The sequence below is a fragment of the Cyclopterus lumpus genome, chromosome 12 (genome assembly GCF_009769545.1).
Source record: "Cyclopterus lumpus isolate fCycLum1 chromosome 12, fCycLum1.pri, whole genome shotgun sequence".
In the NCBI taxonomy this organism is placed as follows: domain Eukaryota; kingdom Metazoa; phylum Chordata; class Actinopteri; order Perciformes; family Cyclopteridae; genus Cyclopterus; species Cyclopterus lumpus.
Genome location: NC_046977.1, coordinates 2,110,379 through 2,133,712, shown reverse-complemented (window position 1 = coordinate 2,133,712; position 23,334 = coordinate 2,110,379). Strand labels below are relative to the sequence as shown.

Sequence of the window (23,334 nt, the reverse complement as noted above, 5' to 3'; positions counted from 1 at the left end):
TAATATAACTGTACCACGACTAAAGTAAAGTCAATAGTACTTCAGTAAAGAGCATCGGCAACAAGATGCACTCAAAAGGTAAAAAAATACTAATTATCCAGGATTTACTGCGTCAGACTTAAATTCATATTGCTGCATAAACATTAATGTAGCACATTTATATTGTGGTTGTTTGATTGGACTGTTTTGTAACCGCGTTAAATACTTTGGGTTGTTTCAATCAATAACATTGGATCGGCCTTCATTGACTAATCGAGCTGTGAATCTTTGAAATAGTTATTTTCTTCAGTAAATATTTTTCCAACATGGCACACACACAATTCAAAGAGTCAAGACCACCTTTATTTTCCTTGTAAACAGCATGAATCCATTCAGTAGCATTGAAAACCCCTACCGAGCCAATATATACAAACACGTCATCAATTATTACAGGGGGGGGGGGGACCTCGGCAACATGCTTGAGTGACAGGTCATGAGCACGAGATGCTTCCAGGATGACAGACTTTTTATTACATCTGGTGAGCAGTAACATTCAGAATAGTTAACTAAGGACGTGGAATTAAAAAAAAGATACTCCACGATAAAAACAAACATTTGCTTAATATCCAAATAAGGAGAAAAGGGGGAGGAGCCTCTAAAAAGACTCCATGCATTCTTTAAACCGAAAAGCTACCACTCCATGCTCGCTGAAAAAGAAGAAGAAAAAAAAAAAACAGGTCTAACCCTCAATATGTACACGTGTGCATTGAAGTATTACACCTCTGACAAATTATATATAAAGATATATAAAATAACGTCAGAAAAGTCCCCGGTGACCCTTTTAGTGTCCATGATTGCATAGTAAACTACACGGTGAGACCGGGAGGGGCTTCAAGCAACCAACAACCCCAGACCATAAAAACAATAACAATACAAAAAGAAGAAAACAACAAATAAGCACAAGAAATCTCACAGAGGTTTAGCAATTCAACATTCATTTTTGGGGAAATATGAGGGAGGAAATAAGCTATGATCAGTCACGTGATACACAGTCTATGCAGAGGTCAGAGGTCAGGGAGATTGTTCAAAGTGCTTCAGGGCGAGTGAGAGAACGAGGAGGGATGCAGCAGTCCGATTCTTAGTAGTATATATATTCTTTAAACTGTGGAGGTTTTAAACTTTAAAAACACAGGTCTCTGCTTCTATTAGCGGACGTTTATTTACAAATTAAAGGTTTTAGATCCCTTGAAGGTCACGCGGGGTCGTGTCACTCGAGGAGGAGAAAGAAACCGGTAGAAGCTTTCGTTGAATTTTAATCTTACGACGCAACTTCAGCCTCGCGTCACACATTCATTTATCAGAACTCTTGGTAGAGAGACTTTAAAAAATACTACAATAAAAAAAATCTTTCAACCAAGTTTACAGTACGGCTAGAAGCAGGAATTAGGAATCAAGGAACCTTAACGAGGAGGTGGACAATTTGATGCCATGTCAATCAAGTCAGTGGTTTATGGCCTTTATCTTCTTCCAGCTGTTGATATAGGGCAATTATGAGCCATGCGAGGCACTTAGGATTATTCTGTATTGGTAACAACCCGGATCCTTCTATGTCGACTATCATACAGCAGCTCACACTCTTCTTCTTCTCCTTTAAATGGGAATCTTGAGAGCGTTGTCATTAATTTCAATGAAAAAGAAAATAATCTGTGAAGTCAAATAGAAAAGGAACACACTCACGTCTATATTATCCTTAATGTGACTGAATACCGGGGCTCTCTCTCTCTCTCTCTCCCCCCCGTACGTCACTCTATGGTTTCATCTATTGAGTGTGTCATCCCTGATGGCTTTAGCCCCTATCGAGATGCTTTCTTCTTCCTGGCCTTATTAAAAACATTTCCCCCAGTGGAAACATAGTGTATACTGCATACGTACAGCCAGGGGGGGGCGTCTGTGCAAAAAAACTAGAAGACCGATAAAATAAAAAAAGGACAACGTCGCTGCTTATCTATCCTTGGTGGTCAGCTTGTCAATCAGCTCCTGGAGCGGGACCAGCTCCTTCCTGTCGATGAGGTTGAACTCCTGAAAGAGACCACACCGTGTGTGACTCAAGTTAATAATAATAATAATAATAATAATAATACACAATAAAATGTCTCAAAGGGGGTCGTGTACCTGAACGAAAAAGATGAAGTGTTTGAACGACGTGTTGAGGTGGGCCTCCTCCTGCAGCTGCATCACGGAGTCAAAGTGCTGGTGGTAGATGTGGGCGTAGACCCGGAACAGGCGCTTCAGGATGGTCTTCGCCACCGACATGAAGTTTCTCTTAAAGGGGACACCTTAGAGAGAGGGGGGGGGGGGGGGGGGGGGGGGGGGGGAGGGGGGGGGGGGGGATTGTGTCTGTTAACGACTTAAAGGGGAAGTGCAACACGGAAGCAGCTCGTGGGAACGTCGCAGTTGGGAAATGACGACGTCGCTCCGCCGGAGAGCTGCAGCTCACCGTCAATCATTCAAAAGGAGCGCGTGACTGACGGGTCAAGGAGCTGCACATGCACAACTCTTCTGACAACCAAACTGGACTATTCCAGGAAAATCAATCATTTACAGGCGAGCGGCTGGTTTCAGTCCCGACTGTCAAAACATATTTTAAAAAGCATCCTGTGGACTTTATAATGACTTGAGCGAGGCTGTACCCATTGGCTCCTCCCCTCCCTGAGATGAACAGATATGTATTTGTGTTGGCCGCCACCCAAACGCCGCCCTAGACGGCACAAGCCCGTGCTAGTCGAGCGCCGCGCTGGTATGTGAAGTCTTTTGAGCGCCCGTCTGCGTTGCGAAAGAGAGAAACTTCTGAATACGTGGAGCTACGCGTCATAAATATATATGTACGCAAGCAAACGGATATAATAATATTTCCAAGCGCGCTGACAGCATGTCATTGATTTTAAGATCCCCCCAACACATCGAACACAGAGGACACGAGGCGTACCGATCTTTGAAGGGAAGAGCGTCTCATCGTCGAGCTGGTCCTGCACCCAGGTCATGAGGTAATCGATGTACTTGGGGGCGGAGCATTTGATGGGCTTCTTGATGTTGGTTCCGTCCGCCCAATGGTACTCGTACCTTCAACAAATGAGGAACGTGAAATGTGACAAACACTCGATTTTTTTCGGAAGAACCAGCAGGAGGCCTAGAGGACGACTTCTGGTCACATGATGCCAGCGGATCCTCGTTAGTGGGCTGGTTTTTAATCAGACTACGACCTCACAGGTGGACATTGATGAACTCACTTGGGACCGGCGGACATGACTGGACAGCTTTCCTCTGTGCAAAAGTCTGTGATGGTGCCGTACAGCATGTTGATCTGGTTGAAGAAATCCACCGCTGGAAAAGAAAAACACACGTTCAAATCAAGCGTCCATGAGACAAAGAACCGGGTGCACAAACAGCCGGCGGCCCGGTCCCCCCCCACCCCACCCCACCCACAGTCCTTTACCCACCCCGCTGCCCCAGTACAAACTGTAAACCAGTGCACACCCCAGTTATCTGGAGCAGACCGTGTGATGGCTCAGCTAGAGGGATCCAGTTAAAGTGTTGGCGGCGGTGCTCCATTTGCTAAAAGTACACATTGAACAGCTGACGTGTCCCGTTGAGGGAACCATGGGTTCCTCTTTGTGTCTCCAATAAAACACATTTGTCCAAAGTGTTTGTATTCATAACCGGGTGAAGGTTTAAAATGACGTTATTAGTACAGTTAACATGGTTTAGGTCCCAAGCTGAAAGGCCGTACTACTGTCAGTAGATGAAGTTAGATGTGCTGCTTCATCAGAACCAGGGAAGTAGAGGCGCTCTCCATAATACAGAAACATACATATTTCAAGGCAATATCCGGCTTATCTACCATTTAAAACATTCACTTTGAAAGTAAAACTGTGGCTGGAGCGTACACGATGACCCACAACCCACTGGGAGTAAATCAGGACACCTCGGAGGACACGTCGGCCATGACGGGTGACAAAGTCCATCAGGTGAGACAGAATAAAGTGCTAGTCGTCCCCAGGCTGGTTCTGGGGACGTTGCTCTACTGAACATCACAACGCTCTCGGCGGTGGGAGACGCCATCACTCACAGGGTTTTGTTATTCTGACTTTATTGTGCGAGTTAAAACATCGGAGCAACAGACATTTATGTCCAGTGACCCGTTATGAAAAGTACAAGACAAGTGTCGCAATGATGATGCGGGGCCGTCTATACGCCGTGTGCCCTCGCTGACGGACAGGCGTCACCGTTAACACCGTGTGACCGTAGCGTGGTCGTACGGTCGCCTTACTTCAGCCTCTAAAAAACAGCTACAAAATGCATAAAATCTGAATCAAACGCCAATAACGTCAACACTGAAACAACAGCAGAGATGTAAAAAAATAAATAAATCCTGATCGCTTCACGTTAAACTGCAGAAAAAGCACAGATAATCACGTCCATTTAACATCCACTGGGGGTTTTCCAGCATGAATAAACACGGCCGTGGGGGGAGGGGGAGGGTGTCTCACACCCTGACAGCTCACTCTCAACTGATTCTTGATGTGGACTGATTGCAGTTTCAGGAACAGGATTTCTGAAGCACGCGAATGTAAATACCACGAGGATAGAGATTAAAAAAAGGCTTGTGAAGGTGCGTCTTGAAGGGTGTTTTCAGGAAGGTAAAACTGGCACTTACTGTTGACCGCGACCCACTCGTTTAAGTCTTCGCCCTCGGGCAACATGACCGCCATGCGCAGGTTTCCACTCCCCAGCGTGGCCTCGGCATGTTTCAACAGCTCGTACTGGTGAGAACCCTCCGGGATGTTCTTCTTGGGCTTGAACGTCTTGGATGAACGGTTCCCACTGCGAGCCACATTTCACAAAGAGGAAGACAAACAGCGTGAGGATGAACCGTGCGTTGTGTGTCTCTCTCTGGGTATAATGAGGCCATTTGAGGAGGTCTCGCTGGCCCATTAAAACAACAATTTGAGTCCTCACACTAGAACAGATTCTCCTTTATTTGGAGCATTAAACCAATCTGTAACCAAATCCTAGATTCATGAACATGTTTAGTTAATTCTATTTCAATAGAGGGGTAATAAATAAAAACATGTTCTTCTGATCAACTCAAAATCCTTCGGGGTCAGTTGGAGCCGATCCGATGAGTCTCCGGCCTGATGGATCGACATTAAACACATTTGGTAAACGTGTGTTTCTGTTTTTTTTAAATTATTATTATCGTTAACCAGACTCATTACAATGGGCCTCCCCAGAGGGCACATTTTAATGTGTACCCCCCTTTCCTCCCTCTCACGTCATCCACACGAGGGCTTTTTGAGCCGCTGGCTGAACATAAACAACACCGCGTCGTGTTATTGATCCAATCAGTCACAGATCGATGAGTGTCCCGTCGCATTTGAGCTGATTAACTCGTTTATAACGAAGTGTTCACAACCAGCAAATACCCGGGCCAGCCGGACTGCCGACCCCCCTGTTAACATCCGCTCTGGGGTCAGTATAATAGAGATTAAAGTCTCACGGTGGACCACAACACCGGTACACATAACATACAGTCGATGCCGACGTTAATTATGATAAACATTTAAAGACATCGCTGTGAAACCCCAGCAGGCATTCCGGTGAATCCAGCAAGTAGCCGCAGCCCTTACAACCGCTTTACGCTAGCTAACCTAGCTTAGCTAGCGTTAACTCCTTTAAACATTTCCCAACAACACAACGCTGACATGAAGACGGTAAAAATAAAAGATACGGGACGGAAACACTACTCACAACAGGAAGCTCATGTTTCCTTGGGCCGAAACGAATCACTCTGTGGGCAAAGAGCTAGCAGGCAGAGCCCAAAAAGAGCTTGTTTTGATCAATAAAAACTCTCCAGTCTCACACGTCCGCGGTTCTTTTCGGGCTCTTTTCTCCTCGAGGCGAATCCGAAATGACGTCTTGCTGCGGCGGGTGTGACTGGCGGCATCCACGCGTTAGAAATAAAAGCAAAGCAGCCCTGAATGTTGCGGACGAGCTGGTCCGCCGTGAGCTGCTCGGGACGCTGAGAGGCAGCAGCGGACCGGATGTGACGCGGACTTCTTCTCTTGGACGGTTCGGGTGCAGATCGGACGCGTTTTCTGCGGTGTGCTGCCCTCTAGCGGACGATGGACGTCATCGGCACGACGAATTCAAGTTGGAGATAGATTTAATACAATCGTGTGCAAAGTCAATGCAGCTGGGGGATCTGCTGACATTGCTGTGCACAATATGTTTTGTATTAAATATTTTATTTTTTATATTTTATTTTAGATTTATTTTTAGTGTTTATCATTTTTTTATTTAAATGAATTTTTAATTAAAATAGCATTTTATTGGATTTTATTTGTATACTTTTTTATTATCTAAGTTTTTTTTGTAATTTGTAATATTTAATATTATATTTTTATTATATTGTATTATATTGTATTATATTTAATATTTAATTGTAATTTAATTTAAATTTAATTGTAATTTGAATGACCTTTTATCAGTAGAAGTAGCATGGACACGTTCCGATATGTCGACCCTCTCTTGTCAGAAGATGGGCTGTGTGCCACTCTTTTAAGGGAGACCTTTAAGGGAGAGTCATTGGGCTTTGAATATTAATCACTGATGCGATGACACTAAATTGAATATTTTTAGTTCAAGGGGATTCATATTGGCTATAAAGAACCAAACAGAACCAGACTTAATATACACATCCTCTTGACTCTAGAGAGGCGCTGTATGGACTTACATGGACTTACTGGAGATCTCACTATGGGATGTCCAAGATGTAATCAGAGGCCTTAGATCGGGTCGGGCCCCTGGAGACGACGGCTACGCATCTGATTCTTATTTAACGGGCGATGAATTGAGTTAATTTATTACTTTTTCATAGTTTATTTGTACCCTTTAGTCATTACCTCCACAACAAATACTATTCCTGTAAATAAATAAAACAGTTACAAAATCACCATTACAGCCCCCCCTCCCGCCCATATTGTTACATTAAACACATAACATACAACCATTCAATTATTTAAAAAAATTACTGTAAAACCTAACAAATACTAGTACATGATTTGCACATCATTATTAATATGTTTTAATATCTTTCTACTTCACTTAAAGTAAATTGTTCTAACCAAATACAGTCGTTTAGTGTAAATCAATTAATCTATTAACTACTAATCAGAGCTGCTAATAATAAACGCAGTTATGTTTCTCCGACCAATAGCATTATTATTACAGTGATATTTCACAATATAACACAGTATTCAGACGTTTACTGTGAAAGGAATGCAAGGCGCGGCCATGACTGCACACCAGAGCCCTTTAATTAGAGTCGCGTCACTTCTGGTCATTCCGACATGCCATATTTAATCGGACGTAGCCCGTCTTTATAAGGCTCTGGTAGTACCCGCCCCATCCTGTGGGGGGCAGCAGAGCGTCCGCAAGAGCGTCCCATATTAAAAGACGAAAGAAGAAAGAGCGTTTCCGGTGGGGTCAAAGTTCACAAAGCTAGCCTGTCACAACAACCAGCTAGCATAGTAGCTAACGTCTTAAAGAAAAGACAACTTCCCCTGTCAAAATGGAAGTAAATCAAGCGAAACAGGAACACCTGCTCGCATTAAAAGGTACTTAATGTCCTCGCGGTAGCCTTAATGAGGCCAGATGATGGTTTGGGGGGAAACTGACGCGTTTATTTCAGGTCACTGTTGTTATTTGTTGTGTTTCTTTTAGCTGCTAACAGCTAGGACGAAATTAAACGTGTACACTCCAAACTGTGCAACCGAGACTGCGGCAGGTTTAGCTTTAAAGAAAACGTTTGGTGTTGCTATTCGACCTCAAAGCTGAGATCGAAATGACGCTGTTATGCAATATATTACAGCAATAATTATACCATAAAGCCAGCTAGCTTGTTAGCTACATTAGCGTACATAACGTTGTTTTACGAATTAGAGAATGAAACTCGCTAGCTTCGTTATTTATTTTAAGCTGCATTTGTTATTTTACTGTAAAGATGCTCCATAACCGACTCACACTGTGTGTCACTCAGCTTCTCAGCCAATAGACGTCATTCTGCTTCTGATGAATGTGTCGTAGCTACACGTATTGTTTATTTACAAGATGCAATCATGCAAAGCTTCACCTCTTGCTTTGAGATCATGGATCCAGTGCACCGATAACACGTTGTGTTCACATCAAATGCACCAATGAGCCACAATAACCAATCATCCTGTCAGAGACGTGCTTTCTGTGCCTCACCTAGAAAAGAAATCGTGTTGAAACATGAACTTTATATTAACAACACTATTAATGCATCACAAAGACGACCAGTTGTCGTTGTTGTTGTTGTTGTCTTATGTCGGAATGAAACCTGCCTCTCTGCACGTGCTCTGAGGGGTGATTGACAGTTAACACTGACATTACCAAGCAGCTTGTGTGTCCAGTCACTGACCGCTGCCCCTTCCCTTCACAGTGATGCGGTTAACCAAGCCGACCCTCTTCACCAACATGCCCGTGACATGCGAAGATCGAGATCTGCCAGGTAAGACGTTCTGCGTTTACACACACCTGTGGCACGACACCTGTTCTTGCTGTTTGCAGGCGTCACCGCCATGAACGCGCAACAAGGAGGCGCGATACCCGCGTTGGCTCATGGCTTATTCAGTGTGTAGAGAGTCACAGTCTTGGCACGCCAGAAAGAAACATGAATCTATTTCTGGAAGCTTCCAGTTAAATTACACCCGTGACTGTGATTGAGAGACTGGCGGCCAGGCTGCAGGACACAAAGGAGGAGTTCATGTCAACATTTCATAATCGTGTGCACAATGGAAAGCGACAAAAGGTCGGACGCCAGGCTGGAATGGATGCCTTAGTTCTCCTTTTAATGTCTCTTGAGAGCATTGCTTCTGCTTTTCCTGTTCTCCAAATAAAACCTTCAACCGACGGCCGACACCGTCTGCGGTCGCGTTCCCACTCCAGACAACAGGCGCTCACATGCTTATGGTAAAACATTCACTTGAGGGAACCATAGCCCACATCTTAATGTCATAAACACTTCCTTCAAGGGGTCAACATGTGCTTTTATGAGATGTAATAATTGTGAGAATGAATGATGTAGCAGTGCAGGGATTGGTTGCCTTTTATGGAGCCTGTTACGTCTTTTGTGAATTTTCCTAAACTTGTGATTTATTGACTTGGGCAAAGTTCGGGATCATTTTGATTTTAAAACATGTTCTTTATCGTCCAGTCGCAGAAAGATAAACAGACCAAATGTAATGAAAATAGCACATTTTAAACCGCATTTAGCCTACTGTATTATTTTTTTTAACGTGCTCCTGTCGAGAGGTTCAGGGTTTGTTTTCCCGTCTGATGAATTACATGACAGAGAAATGTGAGCGCCGCTCTGGTAACAGAACCCCCAACAAACCATCACAATGACTCTTCTGGGATGGATCTCTATATAAACTATAAGGGACGACTCGTCTTAAAGTGCACAAAGATAAGTTGGTTGAATTTGACATTAGAGACATGGAACCTTTTTCCCTTTTTGTTATCGAGTCCCGGCTCTAAAGGGAGTCCGTCATTCTCATGCTGGGACCAGGTTCAGGTGGAGATCTGAAGCTTGTGTAGAGATGTAACAGGTTGTTCAATGTTTTGAGTCTCGTGTGAGCTCCAGCTCTTATTTGTAATGTATTTATTTCCTTTTTAGGGGATTTGTTTGATCAACTTATGAGGGAGGACCCCTCCACCATCAATGGAGCCGAGGCGTTGATGCTGGGAGAGATGCTCACATTACCACAGAACTTTGGGTACATCACTCATCAGCTGTCGGAGGATCAACCAATCAGCGCTCTGTATACTCTTTGTGTTTAAAGTTGACTTGTCCCCACTTCGTCACACAGGAACATCTTCCTCGGCGAGACCTTCTCCAGTTACATCAGCGTGCACAACGACAGCAGCCAAGTGGTGAAGGACGTTCTCGTGAAGGTGCCGAGAGAGAGAGAGAGAGAGAGAGAGAGAGAGATACCTCTCCAACAGCCGGTACACCCTTCACTCTCCGGTTTTACCCACAATTCTCCTCTCCTGTGACCCCCCCCCCGACAGGCCGACCTGCAGACCAGCTCCCAGAGGCTCAACCTCTCGGCGTCCAACTCCGCCGTGGCCGAGCTCCAACCCGAGTGCTGCATCGACGACGTCATCCACCACGAAGTCAAAGAGATCGGGACTCACATGTGAGCCCCGCCCCCCCCCCCCCCGCCACGGTATTTCTTTACACTCCGGCGGCGGAGCGGCCTTCACTAACTGTTTCTCTCCCTCCCGATTCTCCAGCTTAGTGTGTGCCGTCAGTTACACCACTCAGTACGGGGAGAAGCTCTATTTTCGGAAGTTCTTCAAATTCCAGGTGAGTTCTGTTTGCTCCCGTCAGACGACGGCGGGGAGGAAGTGAGAAATGTCACATGTCCACTTCAGAGCAAACGCAATTACATCCCAGCTGTGGATTCGGGGCGTTGCCAGTCACCCTCTCCCCCTTTTTCCCTTTTAGCCACGTTGGCGCTATTATTTCTTCCTTTCCAGTCATTTTCTTGCATGCAGATATGTAGTGTTGGTCTTTCTCCCTTTTTGCTGAATGGAAGCACAGCGGGAGAAAACCACAGCGTTCAGTTTGCAATCTCTTCTCAATCAGGTCCTGAAGCCGCTGGACGTGAAGACCAAGTTCTACAACGCGGAGGTGAGTCACCGCTATCTGTTACGCAACAGCAGCTGCTTCGTATGACATGCGAGTCGTTAGCGTAGCATACGACATGCTTCATTCCACGTTTCATTGCATAGTTAGGAATGTTTCCATACGCTAATAAGGGCAGCTAGTATAAGAACGGTCTCCAGGAAAACCCTTGTACCTCCAATAATGTCGAAAAACATCTAAACCTGTATTGTTGTAAGAGATGGAGATCAAGCGTTTTCCTCACAGAGGCAGCACGCTTTTTATTCATTTTATTATTATTTCATTTTCATACCAGTAGCTTTTTATATTAGCGGTGTGCAACATATTCACTGTCATCATCATCATCATCATCATCATCATCATCTTCGGCATGTAACTTCATCTGTTCATTATTCTGTCTTGTATTTTATTTTCTCCATCAGAGCGACCTCAGTTCTGTGGTAATTGTTCCTTCGGTTCTCGTTGCTTCTCTTAATCCTCTCCTCTCGGGGGGGGGGGGGGGAGGGGGGGGGGGGCGACAGAAAGGTGCAAAGTAGAAGAACGGAAAGTCACGACAACGTTCAAAGACCGGACGGTTTATTTCACGACCTCGACGTGAACCTTCCATTGTTTTCCTTTTCGCCCTTTCTTTGGACGCTCTGTCGCTTTTCGCAAACTCAAAACTCACCGACACAACGCCGACTTTTTAATCCAAGTGTGTGGTGTTTAATGGTGGTGGAGGGGGGAAGGGGGGGGGGGGGGTGCACTGAGTGTGCACTGAGTGTGCACTTCCTCATCAAATCATGAATGTGCACAGATGCTTTTGCTTGTCGTTTCCTTTTGGCTTCCCGGGTTGAAGGTGCGACGCTGCCGGCCAATCAGAGATCACCAAACCCAGATCTCTCTCTCTCTCATCGACCAATCGGGTCGACGCATGTTTGATTATGCGTAACGGAGCGGTGGGAATGTGGCTCTGCATCACGCTCTGTGATTTAACAATAAGGGTTCATGGTCAGTTCTGGTGTTATGAATTGCAAAGCATGGACTAATATCTGCTTCTCTGTGTTTCTGACTGTATGGTAGAGGTTGCACCTTTTCTATTAACCAGTGGCCTAGGGTCCTAGGTTAGGTATTCAAGTACATATAGATATATATTTATATATAATAAATATTCAAAACAATACACTGCTATCCTAAATAAATAAATATATTTTTATATATATATATATTTATATATATATATATATATATATATATATATACATATATAAATAAATATATACATATATATGTATTTAGATATAAATAAATGTATATATGTATTTATATATATATATATATATATAAATAAATATATATATTTATATATCTATATATGTGGATAAATATATATTTATATATATATTTAATTATATATTTATTTAGGATAGCAGTGTATTGTTTTGAATATTTGAATGAATCATTTGTAAACGTGACTGGAGAGATTATAGAGCACGATGATCCTTGTAATAGAAACATGTTAGTAATTGACATTACGATACTCGACCTAAAACGTCATTCTAAAATGCTTCATAGTGTGTTATTGTTTTAAAGCATTAGGGATATTCACGAGTGCTTATTTCTAATTATAAGGAAGTTGTAATGCACCGTGTGTGTTCTTACAACGCGTCGGGCGTCCTCTGGAAGGCTGATCTGATAACTATTCTGATTATTGGTCATAAAAACGACTCGTTTTGAAGTGTGTCATTGTGCAACCCCTACTGTATGCTCCGCTGGCCAGCACCTGCACTAACCACGCCTCAAAGGTACACTGAGCACTCACGTACTCATATGCTTATGCGTTGGTCTTCTGAGTCTCATTTGACCAGCGTGAGCCATGTTTCCACGTCACCTAAAAGAAGGAAAGGTTCACGGTTCATGCTCGTACGCGCATCAAAGGAGATCCGCTTGTGCGTGTTCGTCCCTCCGGTTCGTATCCATCTGCAGTGGAAGTGACCTTTTCTTAGTGTCTTGTGCCTAAAGGTCATCTGAAAGGTAGAAGAGGCTCCAGCTGTCAGTCAAATCAAGTGACAGCATGGACAGGAGGGAAATCACCGCAATCGGCAACTCCTTGAACCGCTCGTACGGGCAGACGTGACTGTGCCCTCCCCTTTAAGGCCTAACAACGCTTCCTAACACCTGTGTAACAATGAGTGATGCTCAGTCGGCCTCGGAGATGATGTCACTGTGCTAGATTGTGAAGCCGACCCTCAGTCCGTGACCTCTGGCCTCTCCGCACCCTCCAGACGGACGAAGTGTTCCTGGAGGCTCAGATCCAGAACATCACCACCTCGCCCATGTTCATGGAGAAGGTCTCCCTGGAGCCCTCCATGATGTACAACGTCACGGAGCTCAACACGGTCGCAGGCGGAGAAGACGGGTACGCAGTCCTCCTCGTTCCTGTATTTGCCCCGTCGGCGTTTTCTTTTTCACGCCTCACTTTTTTCTTCTTTTTTTTTCTGCCCCGCCAGAGAGTCCACTTTTGGCAAAATGTCCTACCTGCAGCCCACGGACACGCGGCAGTACCTGTACTGCCTGAAGCCCAAGCCGGAGTACGCGGAGAAGGCCGGCGTCATCAAGGGCGTGACGGTGATCGGGAAGCTGGACATCGTGTGGAAGACCAACCTCGGGGAGAGAGGGCGGCTGCAGACCAGCCAGCTGCAGAGAATGGTGGGAGGTGGCTTCCTTTAGGGCCCGAGTCTCTGTTTGGTCCCCCCCCCTCTTTCATCTCATCTTCTATCTTCCAGGCTCCCGGGTACGGAGACATCCGGCTGTCTCTGGAGATGATCCCTGACACGGTCAACCTCGAAGAACCTTTCGACATCATCTGTAAAATCACCAACTGCAGGTACTGAAACATAAAACCAGTCCAACACACACGAGAACACCTCTGAAATGTGACGGTAACAACCTTCCCGTGTCGCAGCGAGAGAACCATGGACCTGGAGCTGGAGATGTGCAACACCAGGTCCATCCACTGGTGCGGCGTGTCGGGGCGCCAGCTGGGGAAGCTCAGCCCCGGGGCCTTCCTCTCGCTGCCCCTCACGCTCCTCTCCTCCGTCCAGGGTCTGCAGGTAGGATGGAGACGTTTAGATGAACCCCCCCCCCCGAGCGGTCGGTTCTCGCCGCTCACTAACGTTCTCCGCGTCCATCGTTTCAGAGCATCTCCGGGTTGAGGCTCACGGACACGTTCCTGAAGAGGACGTACGAGTACGACGACATCGCACAGGTGTGCGTGGTCTGCCCGTTCACCAGCAACAAGGGCTAGGAACCTTTTCTTTTCTTTTCTTTTCGATATGAATGGACCAACGGTGGAATTTACCCTGACGCTTCCCCTCGTTCTGCAACCCGAGGGGACGACGCTGTACATTTTAAAATGAATTGTGAATAATATAAATCCCTTTTCTTTGAAGACGATGATGTAAATGTGCATACGTGTTAATAAAAAAATATCTGTACTCTTTGATCACCACGGTGACCGGGGGTGTTTTTTTATTGTCAAGACTTCACATTAATATGCTCAATGGAACTTGTGTGTAGTTTATGAGCATATTGTCCTCAAATAAGTAGAAGTGTCACATTGTTACCGGCTATTTAAAGATATTATTCAACAGGAAGGACGTCACACGTTCCATTTCAAGACATTTATTCACATGTTCTCAGACTAAACGTTGTGCTGCCCTCGTCAGGTTACTTCCATAACGCGTCTGATCTCAAATACCAGATTTAAGAGCATGCAAAGTATACTAGTTCATGAACAATTAAATATGCTTAAAGGGGAGATATTTATATATATATATATTTTCTTTTAAAGTGCCATAACAACATAATGCAGGCTGCAAACACTGCGATACAATGACGTGGTTGTCTTCATCGATGGTGAAACTCGATGAAAAAGCGGCGATGGGAGTTCCCAAACAAAGTAATATTACAAATATTACACGAGAGGCGATATGTGGATCAAAAAGATGTTCCCTGCAACGCCGTAAAAGTCCATTCCTCCCTCGCCCTCCAGACGGGAGGATCCTGGACGTGAGCCGGGACCAGGATCCTGGACGTGAGCCGGGACCAAGATCCTGGACGTGAGCCGGGACCAGGATCCTGGACGTGAGCCGGGACCAAGATCCTGGACGTGAGCCGGGACCAGGATCCTGGACGTGAGCCGGGACCAAGATCCTGGACGTCAGCCGGGACCAGGATCCTGGACGTGAGCCGGGACCAGGATCCTGGACGTGAGCCGGGACCAGGATCCTGGACGTGAGCCGGGACCAGGATCCTGGACGTGAGCCGGGACCAGGATCCTGGACGTGAGCCGGGACCAAGATCCTGGACGTGAGCCGGGACCAGGATCCTGGACGTGAGCCGGGACCAGGATCCTGGACGTGAGCCGGGACCAAGATCCTGGACGTCAGCCGGGACCAGGATCCTGGACGTCAGCCGGGACCAGGATCCTGGACGTGAGCCGGGACCAGGATCCTGGACGTGAGCCGGGACCAGGATCCTGGACGTGAGCCGGGACCAGGATCCTGGACGTGAGCCGGGACCAGGATCCTGGACGTGAGCCGGGACCAGGATCCTGGACGTGAGCCGGGACCAGGATCCTGGACGTGAGCCGGGACCAGGATCCTGGACGTGAGCCGGGACCAGGATCCTGGACGTCAGCCGGGACCAGGATCCTGGACGTGAGCCGGGACCAGGATCCTGGACGTGAGCCGGGACCAGGATCCTGGACGTGAGCCGGGACCAGGATCCTGGACGTGAGCCGGGACCAGGATCCTGGACGTCAGCCGGGACCAGGATCCTGGACGTGAGCCGGGACCAGGATCCTGGACGTGAGCCGGGACCAGGATCCTGGACGTGAGCCGGGACCAGGATCCTGGACGTGAGCCGGGACCAGGACGGTATTCTCAGCACATGTAAAACACGATCTCTGCAGAATGTGGCGGGATGGCTGAGTTCTCTTTTTACGATGAGGTGTTTACTACGTGTAAACACCTCATCGGGGGGGGGGGGGGGCGTAAACACAGGTGTTTACTACGTGTTTACGCCGTATACGACTTGTGGGATGCTTCTCGGAGGCCTTCGTCTCCCCTGCAGAGCCTCCGGTCACGGTGAAGTGTCCTCCTCCTCCTCGTCCTCCTCCTCCTCGTCTTCCTCCTCCTCGTCCTCCTCCTCGTCTTCCTCCTCCTCGTCCTCGTCGTCCTCCTCCTCGTCTTCCTCCTCCTCCTCCTCGTCCTCCTCCTCCTCGTCTTCCTCCTCCTCGTCCTCCTCGTCTTCCTCCTCCTCCTCGTCCTCCTCCTCGTCCTCCTCCTCGTCCTCGTCCTCGTCCTCCTCTTCTCTCCGGCGACGCCGGGCATTTTGGATTTGAAGAAATGGAGTGTAGAGATTGTAAACGCGGCTTATGGTTTTAAAAAAATTAAATGAGAAACTGAAATACAAAAGAATAAAATACACGTTAATGATACAGGTATATATCTATCTTTCTTTCATCAATTGTTTTTGGCTTTTAATAAAAACTCACCTGAGTGGATCATGCGTGCTCCTCGGTGCTGCCGCTGAAGGAGCGGCTCCGGATGTGGTTCCTCAGCTGCTCGATGAGCTCCGGGTTCTGCTGCTGGATCTGCTGGGCGAACTGTTGTCCCCTGGCAGAGAGAAGAGATACCTGTGTTTACCTTTACCTGTGTTTACCTTTACCTGTGTGTACCTTTACCTGTGTTTACCTTTACCTGTGTGTACCTTTACCTGTGTTTACCTTTACCTGTGTGTACCTTTACCTGTGTTTACCTTTACCTGTGTTTACCTTTACCTGTGTTTACCTGTACCTGTGTTTACCTTTACCTGTGTGGACCTTTACCTGTGTTCACCTGTACCTGTGTTTACCTTTACCTGTGTGGACCTTTACCTGTGTTCACCTGTACCTGTGTTTACCTTTACCTGTGTTCACCTGTACCTGTGTTTACCTTTACCTGTGTGTACCTTTACCTGTGTTCACCTTTACCTGTGTTTACCTTTACCTGTGTGGACCTTTACCTGTGTTCACCTTTACCTGTGTGGACCTTTACCTGTGTTCACCTGTACCTGTGTTTACCTTTACCTGTGTTCACCTGTACCTGTGTTTACCTTTACCTGTGTGGACCTTTACCTGTGTGTACCTTTACCTGTGTTCACCTTTACCTGTGTTTACCTTTACCTGTGTGGACCTTTACCTGTGTTCACCTGTACCTGTGTTTACCTTTACCTGTGTCTACCTTTACCTGTGTCTACCTGTGTTTACCTGTGTTTACCTGTGTCTACCTGTGTTTACCTGTGTCTACCTGTGTCTACCTGTGTTTACCTGTGTCTACCTGTGTTTAGCTGTGTCTACCTGTGTTTACCTGTGTCTACCTGTGTTTACCTGTGTCTACCTGTGTCTACCTGTGTTTAGCTGTGTCTACCTGTGTTTAGCTGTGTCTACCTGTGTTTACCTGTGTCTACCTGTGTTTACCTGTGTCTACCTGTGTTTACCTGTGTCTACCTGTGTTTACCTGTGTTTACCTGTGTCTACCTGTGTCTACCTGTGTTTACCTGTGTTTACCTGTCTACCTGTGTTTACCTGTGTCTACCTGTGTCTACCTTTACCTGTGTTTACCTGTGTCTACCTGTGTTTACCTGTGTCTACCTGTGTTACCTGTGTTTACCTGTGTTACCTGTGTCTACCTGTGTCTACCTGTGTTTACCTGTGTCTACCTGTGTTTAGCTGTGTCTACCTGTGTTTACCTGTGTCTACCTGTGTTTACCTGTGTCTACCTGTGTCTACCTGTGTTTACCTGTGTTTACCTGTGTCTACCTGTGTCTACCTGTGTTTACCTGTGTCTACCTGTGTTACCTGTGTTTACCTGTGTCTACCTGTGTCTACCTGTGTCTACCTGTGTTTACCTGTGTCTACCTGTGTTTACCTGTGTTTACCTGTGTTACCTGTGTTTACCTGTGTCTACCTGTGTCTACCTGTGTCTACCTGTGTTACCTGTGTTTACCGTTTGAATCCGTGTCATTTGGAGTCGAGTGTACTCACGCTTCAATTAAGCTGGAGATGTCCGACAGCCCGCCCACTCCCGCTGCCGGACCCCCGACCGCGTTGGACATCATTCCTGACATGCTGACACAGTGACACAGTGACGGAGAGTCAGAGAATGTTTTTAATACCATTCGGCTTCCCTCTGAAGGCAGCCAATCGGGTTCAACACTCACAGCTGTTGCACTTGTTGGTTCTGCATCACGCTGGCGGCCTGTGGACACAAAGCCTCTCACAGGTGAGTCTCGAAGAGGACAATTCATTTCTCATCATGTCAGTAAAACCACCGGTGTCATCTTTTATACACACACACACACACACACACACACACACACAGAGCTATCTGACGCTCCGGGGCCCGGACGCTCTCCACGAGACGAAAACCCGCCTGATTAACGGGCGAACTGTCACTCACGGAACCAATTAGGGGAAATATTTGGGTCTAACCGTGCCGGCGACAAAAAGAAACATACGACAGCTGTCTCCAGGAACAATTAGTGAGTTTCCTGAACAGCAGTAACCTTTATGACACAGCCAGGCTCTCTATGCACACACACACACACACATATTTATTAGGACTCATGCTTACCATGCTGATGAAGGCGGGGTTGTTGATTAAACTAGCCATGTCGAATCCCAGTCCTGCAGCTATCTGTGGCACACATTCACAGACAGGTCAAATATATGTGAATATGTTATATGAAGCGCATGTGAGCGCTTTAATGTACACACTGTACGTCTTGACTCACCGGGCTGGTCGCCTCCTTCTGCTTCTGCTCCGCTATCTTCAGGTTGGACTTGTAGGTGTCGTTGTCGGGGTCCAACACCAAAGCTTTCTTGAAGTAGGTAATTGCCTCCGGGTACTTGTTCGTGGCCGTCAACGCCAAGCTGGAGCCCCAAAATTAAGAAGGTCATTTTTAGACATAACGTAAAATGCATTATGAGGCAGATTTCTGTCGGTAAAAGCCGACAGAGCTCACCCCAGCCTGCCGTAGGCTTTGCTGTAGGAGGGGTCGATCCCAATGGCTCGATCGCAGTCACCGGTGGCCTCCGTGTAATTCCCCAGTTTACTGTGAGCGGCCGCCCTGCAGAGCGGGCAAGTCAGACCGTTACCACCGACCATTTAACGACATCCACTCATGCTCAACGCTGCTTATATATGTATATGTGTGTATATATATATATATATATATATATATATATATATATATATATATATATATATAAATATATATTATAATATATTTATTTATATATATAATATATATAATATATATATATCATATATTTTTATATATATATAAATAAATATATTATATATATATATACTGTATATTATATATTTATACATATATATTTATATATATATGATATATTTATACATATATATTTATACATATATATGATATATTTTTATAAATATAAATATATATATATATATATATATTTATATATATAGTGTACATACCTGTTGCAGTAGTACACAGCGTTTCTCAGGTCCAGCTCAATGGCCTTTGTGTAACACTCCACTGCACATCTGTAGTTCTCCTCCTTCATGTGATTGTTCCCTAAAAATAAAATAACGGATTGTTTACAGAGTTTACACTTTTTTTAAATTTAATTTTTATGGATGCTGTGGTAACAACAAAATTATTAACATGTATTATAATTGACCTGATATCGATATTACAATATATTTAGAGCTATGGTAAAGGTTGACAATGTTGCCATGGAAAACATCAGAAATTGGTTCACATCACGTCATTTATATCATTTTCTATATATATCATGTTTAGGGTTTTATCTCAAATATATGGAGATGGCAAAGATAAATGTGCTTTTACTTCCTCCTACAAAGGCGCCGGTCTTCTTTCAGAAGTGGATACTTTCCACCAGAACTGCAATCATAGCGCTGAACGTTGCAGGTGTTGTGGATTAATAAAGGGAGCGTATCACCTCACATCCACACAGGAACACGCCTGGTTCCTTCACCAGATGGTGTGGCTGCTGCAGCTTACAGCTGCGTGTGGACAGCAGCGTTTAAAACTACGTGGGAGCTTTTATCTCTTTGCGCCTTGAGGGAATTAGTTGTTTGGTCTGAGTCGGCGTCTTCTTTTAAAACCCACTTTTATCAGAAGCTCTCCCTGATTTCTACCTGAGCTGTCTGTCGAGTGAGATTTTAATTCGGCAGTCTGAGAACGAGCACACCTCCGTTGGCGAGGGAGGTGCAGGCGTCACACTGAAGGAGCTTCAACGTCACCTTCGTTCTTCAGCTGCTCTGCTCGTTCAACGTCCTCCAGAGAGGGGCAGGTCTCTGGTACGGTGATGTTGTCATTCTACAAACGGGAGAATCATCACTGGGATGTGACATCAAAACCAACGCTTCTTATTACGGTGACATTTTGAGCTGAGGGAAGGAAACGCATGAAATATAGTGACTGTGGACAACACACGCATATCTCCATCCTGATGCTGTTTAAGCTTAAAGAATACCTTCACTTCCACCCATGGAACCATGTGCTATGTTAAAGAATGGAGCCCATGGAACCATGTGCTATGTTAAAGAATGGAACCCATGGAACCATGTGCTATGTTAAAGAAGGGAACCCATGGAACCATGTGCTATGTTAAAGAATGGAACCCATGGAACCATGTGCTATGTTAAAGCAGTGGAACCCATAGAACCATGTGCTATGTTAAAGAATGGAACCCATGGAACCATGTGCTATGTTAAAGAATGGAACCCATGGAACCATGTGCTATGTTAAAGAAGGGAACCCATGGAACCATGTGCTATGTTAAAGAATGGAACCCATGGAACCATGTGCTATGTTAAAGAAGGGAACCCATAGAACCATGTGCTATGTTAAAGAATGGAACCTAAGGAACCATGTGCTATGTTAAAGAAGGGAACCCATAGAACCATGTGCTATGTTAAAGAAGGGAACCTAAGGAACCATGTGCTATGTTAAAGAATGGAACCCATGGAACCATGTGCTATGTTAAAGAAGGGAACCCATGGAACCATGTGCTATGTTAAAGAATGGAACCTAAGGAACCATGTGCTATGTTAAAGCAGTGGAACCCATAGAACCATGTGCTATGTTAAAGAAGGGAACCCATGGAACCATGTGCTATGTTTAAGTAGTGGAACCCATAGAACCATGTGCTATGTTAAAGAATGGAACCCATAGAACCATGTGCTATGTTAAAGAAGGGAACCCATGGAACCATGTGCTATGTTAAAGAATGGAACCCATGGAACCATGTGCTATGTTAAAGAAGGGAACCCATGGAACCATGTGCTATGTTAAAGAATGGAACCTATGGAACCATGTGCTATGTTAAAGAATGGAACCCATGGAACCATGTGCTATGTTAAAGAATGGAACCCATGGAACCATGTCCTATGTTAAAGAATGGAACCCATGGAACCATGTGCTATGTTAAAGAAGGGAACCCATGGAACCATGTGCTATGTTAAAGAAGGGAACCCATGGAACCATGTGCTATGTTAAAGAAGGGAACCCATGGAACCATGTGCTATGTTAAAGAATGGAACCCATGGAACCATGTGCTATGTTAAAGAAGGGAACCCATAGAACCATGTGCTATGTTAAATCAGTGGAACCCATAGAACCATGTGCTATGTTAAAGAATGGAACCCATAGAACCATGTGCTATGCTATGTTAAAGAAGGGAACCCATAGAACCATGTCCTATGTTAAAGAATGGAACCCATGGAACCATGTGCTATGTTAAAGAATGGAACCCATGGAACCATGTGCTATGTTAAAGAAGGGAACCCATAGAACCATGTGCTATGTTAAAGAATGGAACCTAAGGAACCATGTGCTATGTTAAAGAAGGGAACCCATAGAACCATGTGCTATGTTAAAGAAGGGAACCTAAGGAACCATGTGCTATGTTAAAGAATGGAACCCATGGAACCATGTGCTATGTTAAAGAAGGGAACCCATGGAACCATGTGCTATGTTAAAGAATGGAACCTAAGGAACCATGTGCTATGTTAAAGCAGTGGAACCCATAGAACCATGTGCTATGTTAAAGAAGGGAACCCATGGAACCATGTGCTATGTTAAAGTAGTGGAACCCATAGAACCATGTGCTATGTTAAAGAATGGAACCCATAGAACCATGTGCTATGTTAAAGAAGGGAACCCATGGAACCATGTGCTATGTTAAAGAATGGAACCCATGGAACCATGTGCTATGTTAAAGAAGGGAACCCATGGAACCATGTGCTATGTTAAAGAATGGAACCTATGGAACCATGTGCTATGTTAAAGAATGGAACCCATGGAACCATGTGCTATGTTAAAGAATGGAACCCATGGAACCATGTCCTATGTTAAAGAATGGAACCCATGGAACCATGTGCTATGTTAAAGAAGGGAACCCATGGAACCATGTGCTATGTTAAAGAAGGGAACCCATGGAACCATGTGCTATGTTAAAGAAGGGAACCCATGGAACCATGTGCTATGTTAAATCAGTGGAACCCATAGAACCATGTGCTATGTTAAAGAATGGAACCCATAGAACCATGTGCTATGCTATGTTAAAGAAGGGAACCCATAGAACCATGTGCTATGTTAAAGAATGGAACCCATGGAACCATGTGCTATGTTAAAGAAGGGAACCCATAGAACCATGTGCTATGTTAAAGCAGTGCAACCCATAGAACCATGTGCTATGTTAAAGAATGGAACCCATAGAACCATGTGATATGTTAAAGAAGGGAACCCATAGAACAATGTGCTATGTTAAAGAATGGAACCCATAGAACCATGTGCTATGTTAAAGAATGGAACCCATGGAACCATGTGCTATGTTAAAGCAGTGGAGCCCATAGAACCATGTGCTATGTTAAAGAAGGGAACCCATAGAACCATGTGCTATGTTAAAGCAGTAGAACCCATAGAACCATGTCCTATGTTAAAGCAGTGGAACCCGTGGAACCATGTGCTATGTTAAAGCAGTGGAAGCCATAGAACCATGTGCTATGTTAAAGCAGTGGAACCCGTGGAACCATGTCCTATGTTAAAGCAGTGGAACCCGTGGAACCATGTCCTATGTTAAAGCAGTGGAACCCATGGAACCATGTCCTATGTTAAAGCAGTGGAACCCGTGGAACCATGTGCTATGTTAAAGCAGTGGAACCCGTGGAACCATGTGCTATGTTAAAGCAGTGGAACCCATAGAACCATGTGCTATGTTAAAGCAGTGGAACCCGTGGAACCATGTGCTATGTTAAAGCAGTGGAGCCCATAGAACCATGTCCTATGTTAAAGCAGTGGAACCCATAGAACCATGTGCTATGTTAAAGCAGTGGAACCCGTGGAACCATGTGTTATGTTAAAGCAGTGGAAGCCATAGAACCATGTGCTATGTTAAAGCAGTGGAACCCGTGGAACCATGTGCTATGTTAAAGCAGTGGAGCCCATAGAACCATGTGCTATGTTAAAGCAGTGGAGCCCATAGAACCATGTGC

The 23,334-nt window shown here is 45.3% G+C and overlaps 3 protein-coding genes across 3 annotated transcripts in view; 1 reads left to right on the top strand and 2 right to left on the bottom strand.

Moving 5' to 3' along the window:
• Positions 1 to 320: 320 nt before the first annotated feature.
• On the bottom strand, positions 321 to 6,096 carry LOC117740818 (MOB kinase activator 1B). Its single transcript, XM_034547406.1, has 6 exons — positions 5,788 to 6,096; positions 4,694 to 4,860; positions 3,267 to 3,360; positions 2,966 to 3,099; positions 2,152 to 2,315; positions 321 to 2,058 (listed from the first exon to the last, which is right to left on the bottom strand). Exons 1-6 carry the CDS (start codon positions 5,799 to 5,801, stop codon positions 1,981 to 1,983), a joined length of 651 nt encoding a protein of 216 aa, XP_034403297.1. The 5' UTR covers positions 5,802 to 6,096; the 3' UTR covers positions 321 to 1,980.
• A 1,401-nt stretch (positions 6,097 to 7,497) lies between these two features.
• On the top strand, positions 7,498 to 14,240 carry trappc13 (trafficking protein particle complex 13). The gene is made up of 13 exons (XM_034547451.1): positions 7,498 to 7,655; positions 8,501 to 8,569; positions 9,737 to 9,836; positions 9,930 to 10,014; positions 10,132 to 10,259; positions 10,357 to 10,429; positions 10,712 to 10,756; positions 11,173 to 11,190; positions 13,015 to 13,148; positions 13,240 to 13,438; positions 13,516 to 13,616; positions 13,695 to 13,842; positions 13,929 to 14,240. Exons 1-13 carry the CDS (start codon positions 7,610 to 7,612, stop codon positions 14,034 to 14,036), a joined length of 1,254 nt encoding a protein of 417 aa, XP_034403342.1. The 5' UTR covers positions 7,498 to 7,609; the 3' UTR covers positions 14,037 to 14,240.
• A 154-nt stretch (positions 14,241 to 14,394) lies between these two features.
• sgtb (small glutamine-rich tetratricopeptide repeat (TPR)-containing, beta) overlaps positions 14,395 to 23,334 on the bottom strand; it is an 11,510-nt gene continuing 2,570 nt past the window's right edge. Inside the window, exons 4-12 of the mRNA XM_034547622.1 lie at positions 20,080 to 20,155; positions 19,288 to 19,387; positions 18,800 to 18,904; positions 18,569 to 18,707; positions 18,409 to 18,471; positions 17,996 to 18,033; positions 17,820 to 17,903; positions 16,290 to 16,410; positions 14,395 to 16,196 (exon numbers count right to left, since the gene is read on the bottom strand). Of these exons, the coding sequence (XP_034403513.1) occupies positions 16,299 to 16,410; positions 17,820 to 17,903; positions 17,996 to 18,033; positions 18,409 to 18,471; positions 18,569 to 18,707; positions 18,800 to 18,904; positions 19,288 to 19,387; positions 20,080 to 20,155 (717 nt within the window). The 3' untranslated portion in view covers positions 14,395 to 16,196; positions 16,290 to 16,298. The remainder of the gene's footprint in view (positions 16,197 to 16,289; positions 16,411 to 17,819; positions 17,904 to 17,995; positions 18,034 to 18,408; positions 18,472 to 18,568; positions 18,708 to 18,799; positions 18,905 to 19,287; positions 19,388 to 20,079; positions 20,156 to 23,334) is intronic.

What these genes read in the sequence shown, in the direction of transcription:
- LOC117740818 (XM_034547406.1), bottom strand. An exon ending in CGAGTGGGTCGCGGTCAACA is followed by an intron (nt 3,361 to 4,693) that starts GTAAGTGCCAGT and finishes TTTCTTTTCCAG; the next exon opens with CGGTGGATTTCTTCAACCAG. An exon ending in GTCATGTCCGCCGGTCCCAA is followed by an intron (nt 3,100 to 3,266) that starts GTGAGTTCATCA and finishes CATTTGTTGAAG; the next exon opens with GTACGAGTACCATTGGGCGG.
- trappc13 (XM_034547451.1), top strand. Translation starts at nt 7,610, where the DNA reads ATGGAAGTAAATCAAGCGAAACAGGAACACCTGCTCGCATTAAAAG. An exon ending in TGAAGGACGTTCTCGTGAAG is followed by an intron (nt 10,015 to 10,131) that starts GTGCCGAGAGAG and finishes CCCCCCCGACAG; the next exon opens with GCCGACCTGCAGACCAGCTC. An exon ending in GGAAGTTCTTCAAATTCCAG is followed by an intron (nt 10,430 to 10,711) that starts GTGAGTTCTGTT and finishes CTTCTCAATCAG; the next exon opens with GTCCTGAAGCCGCTGGACGT.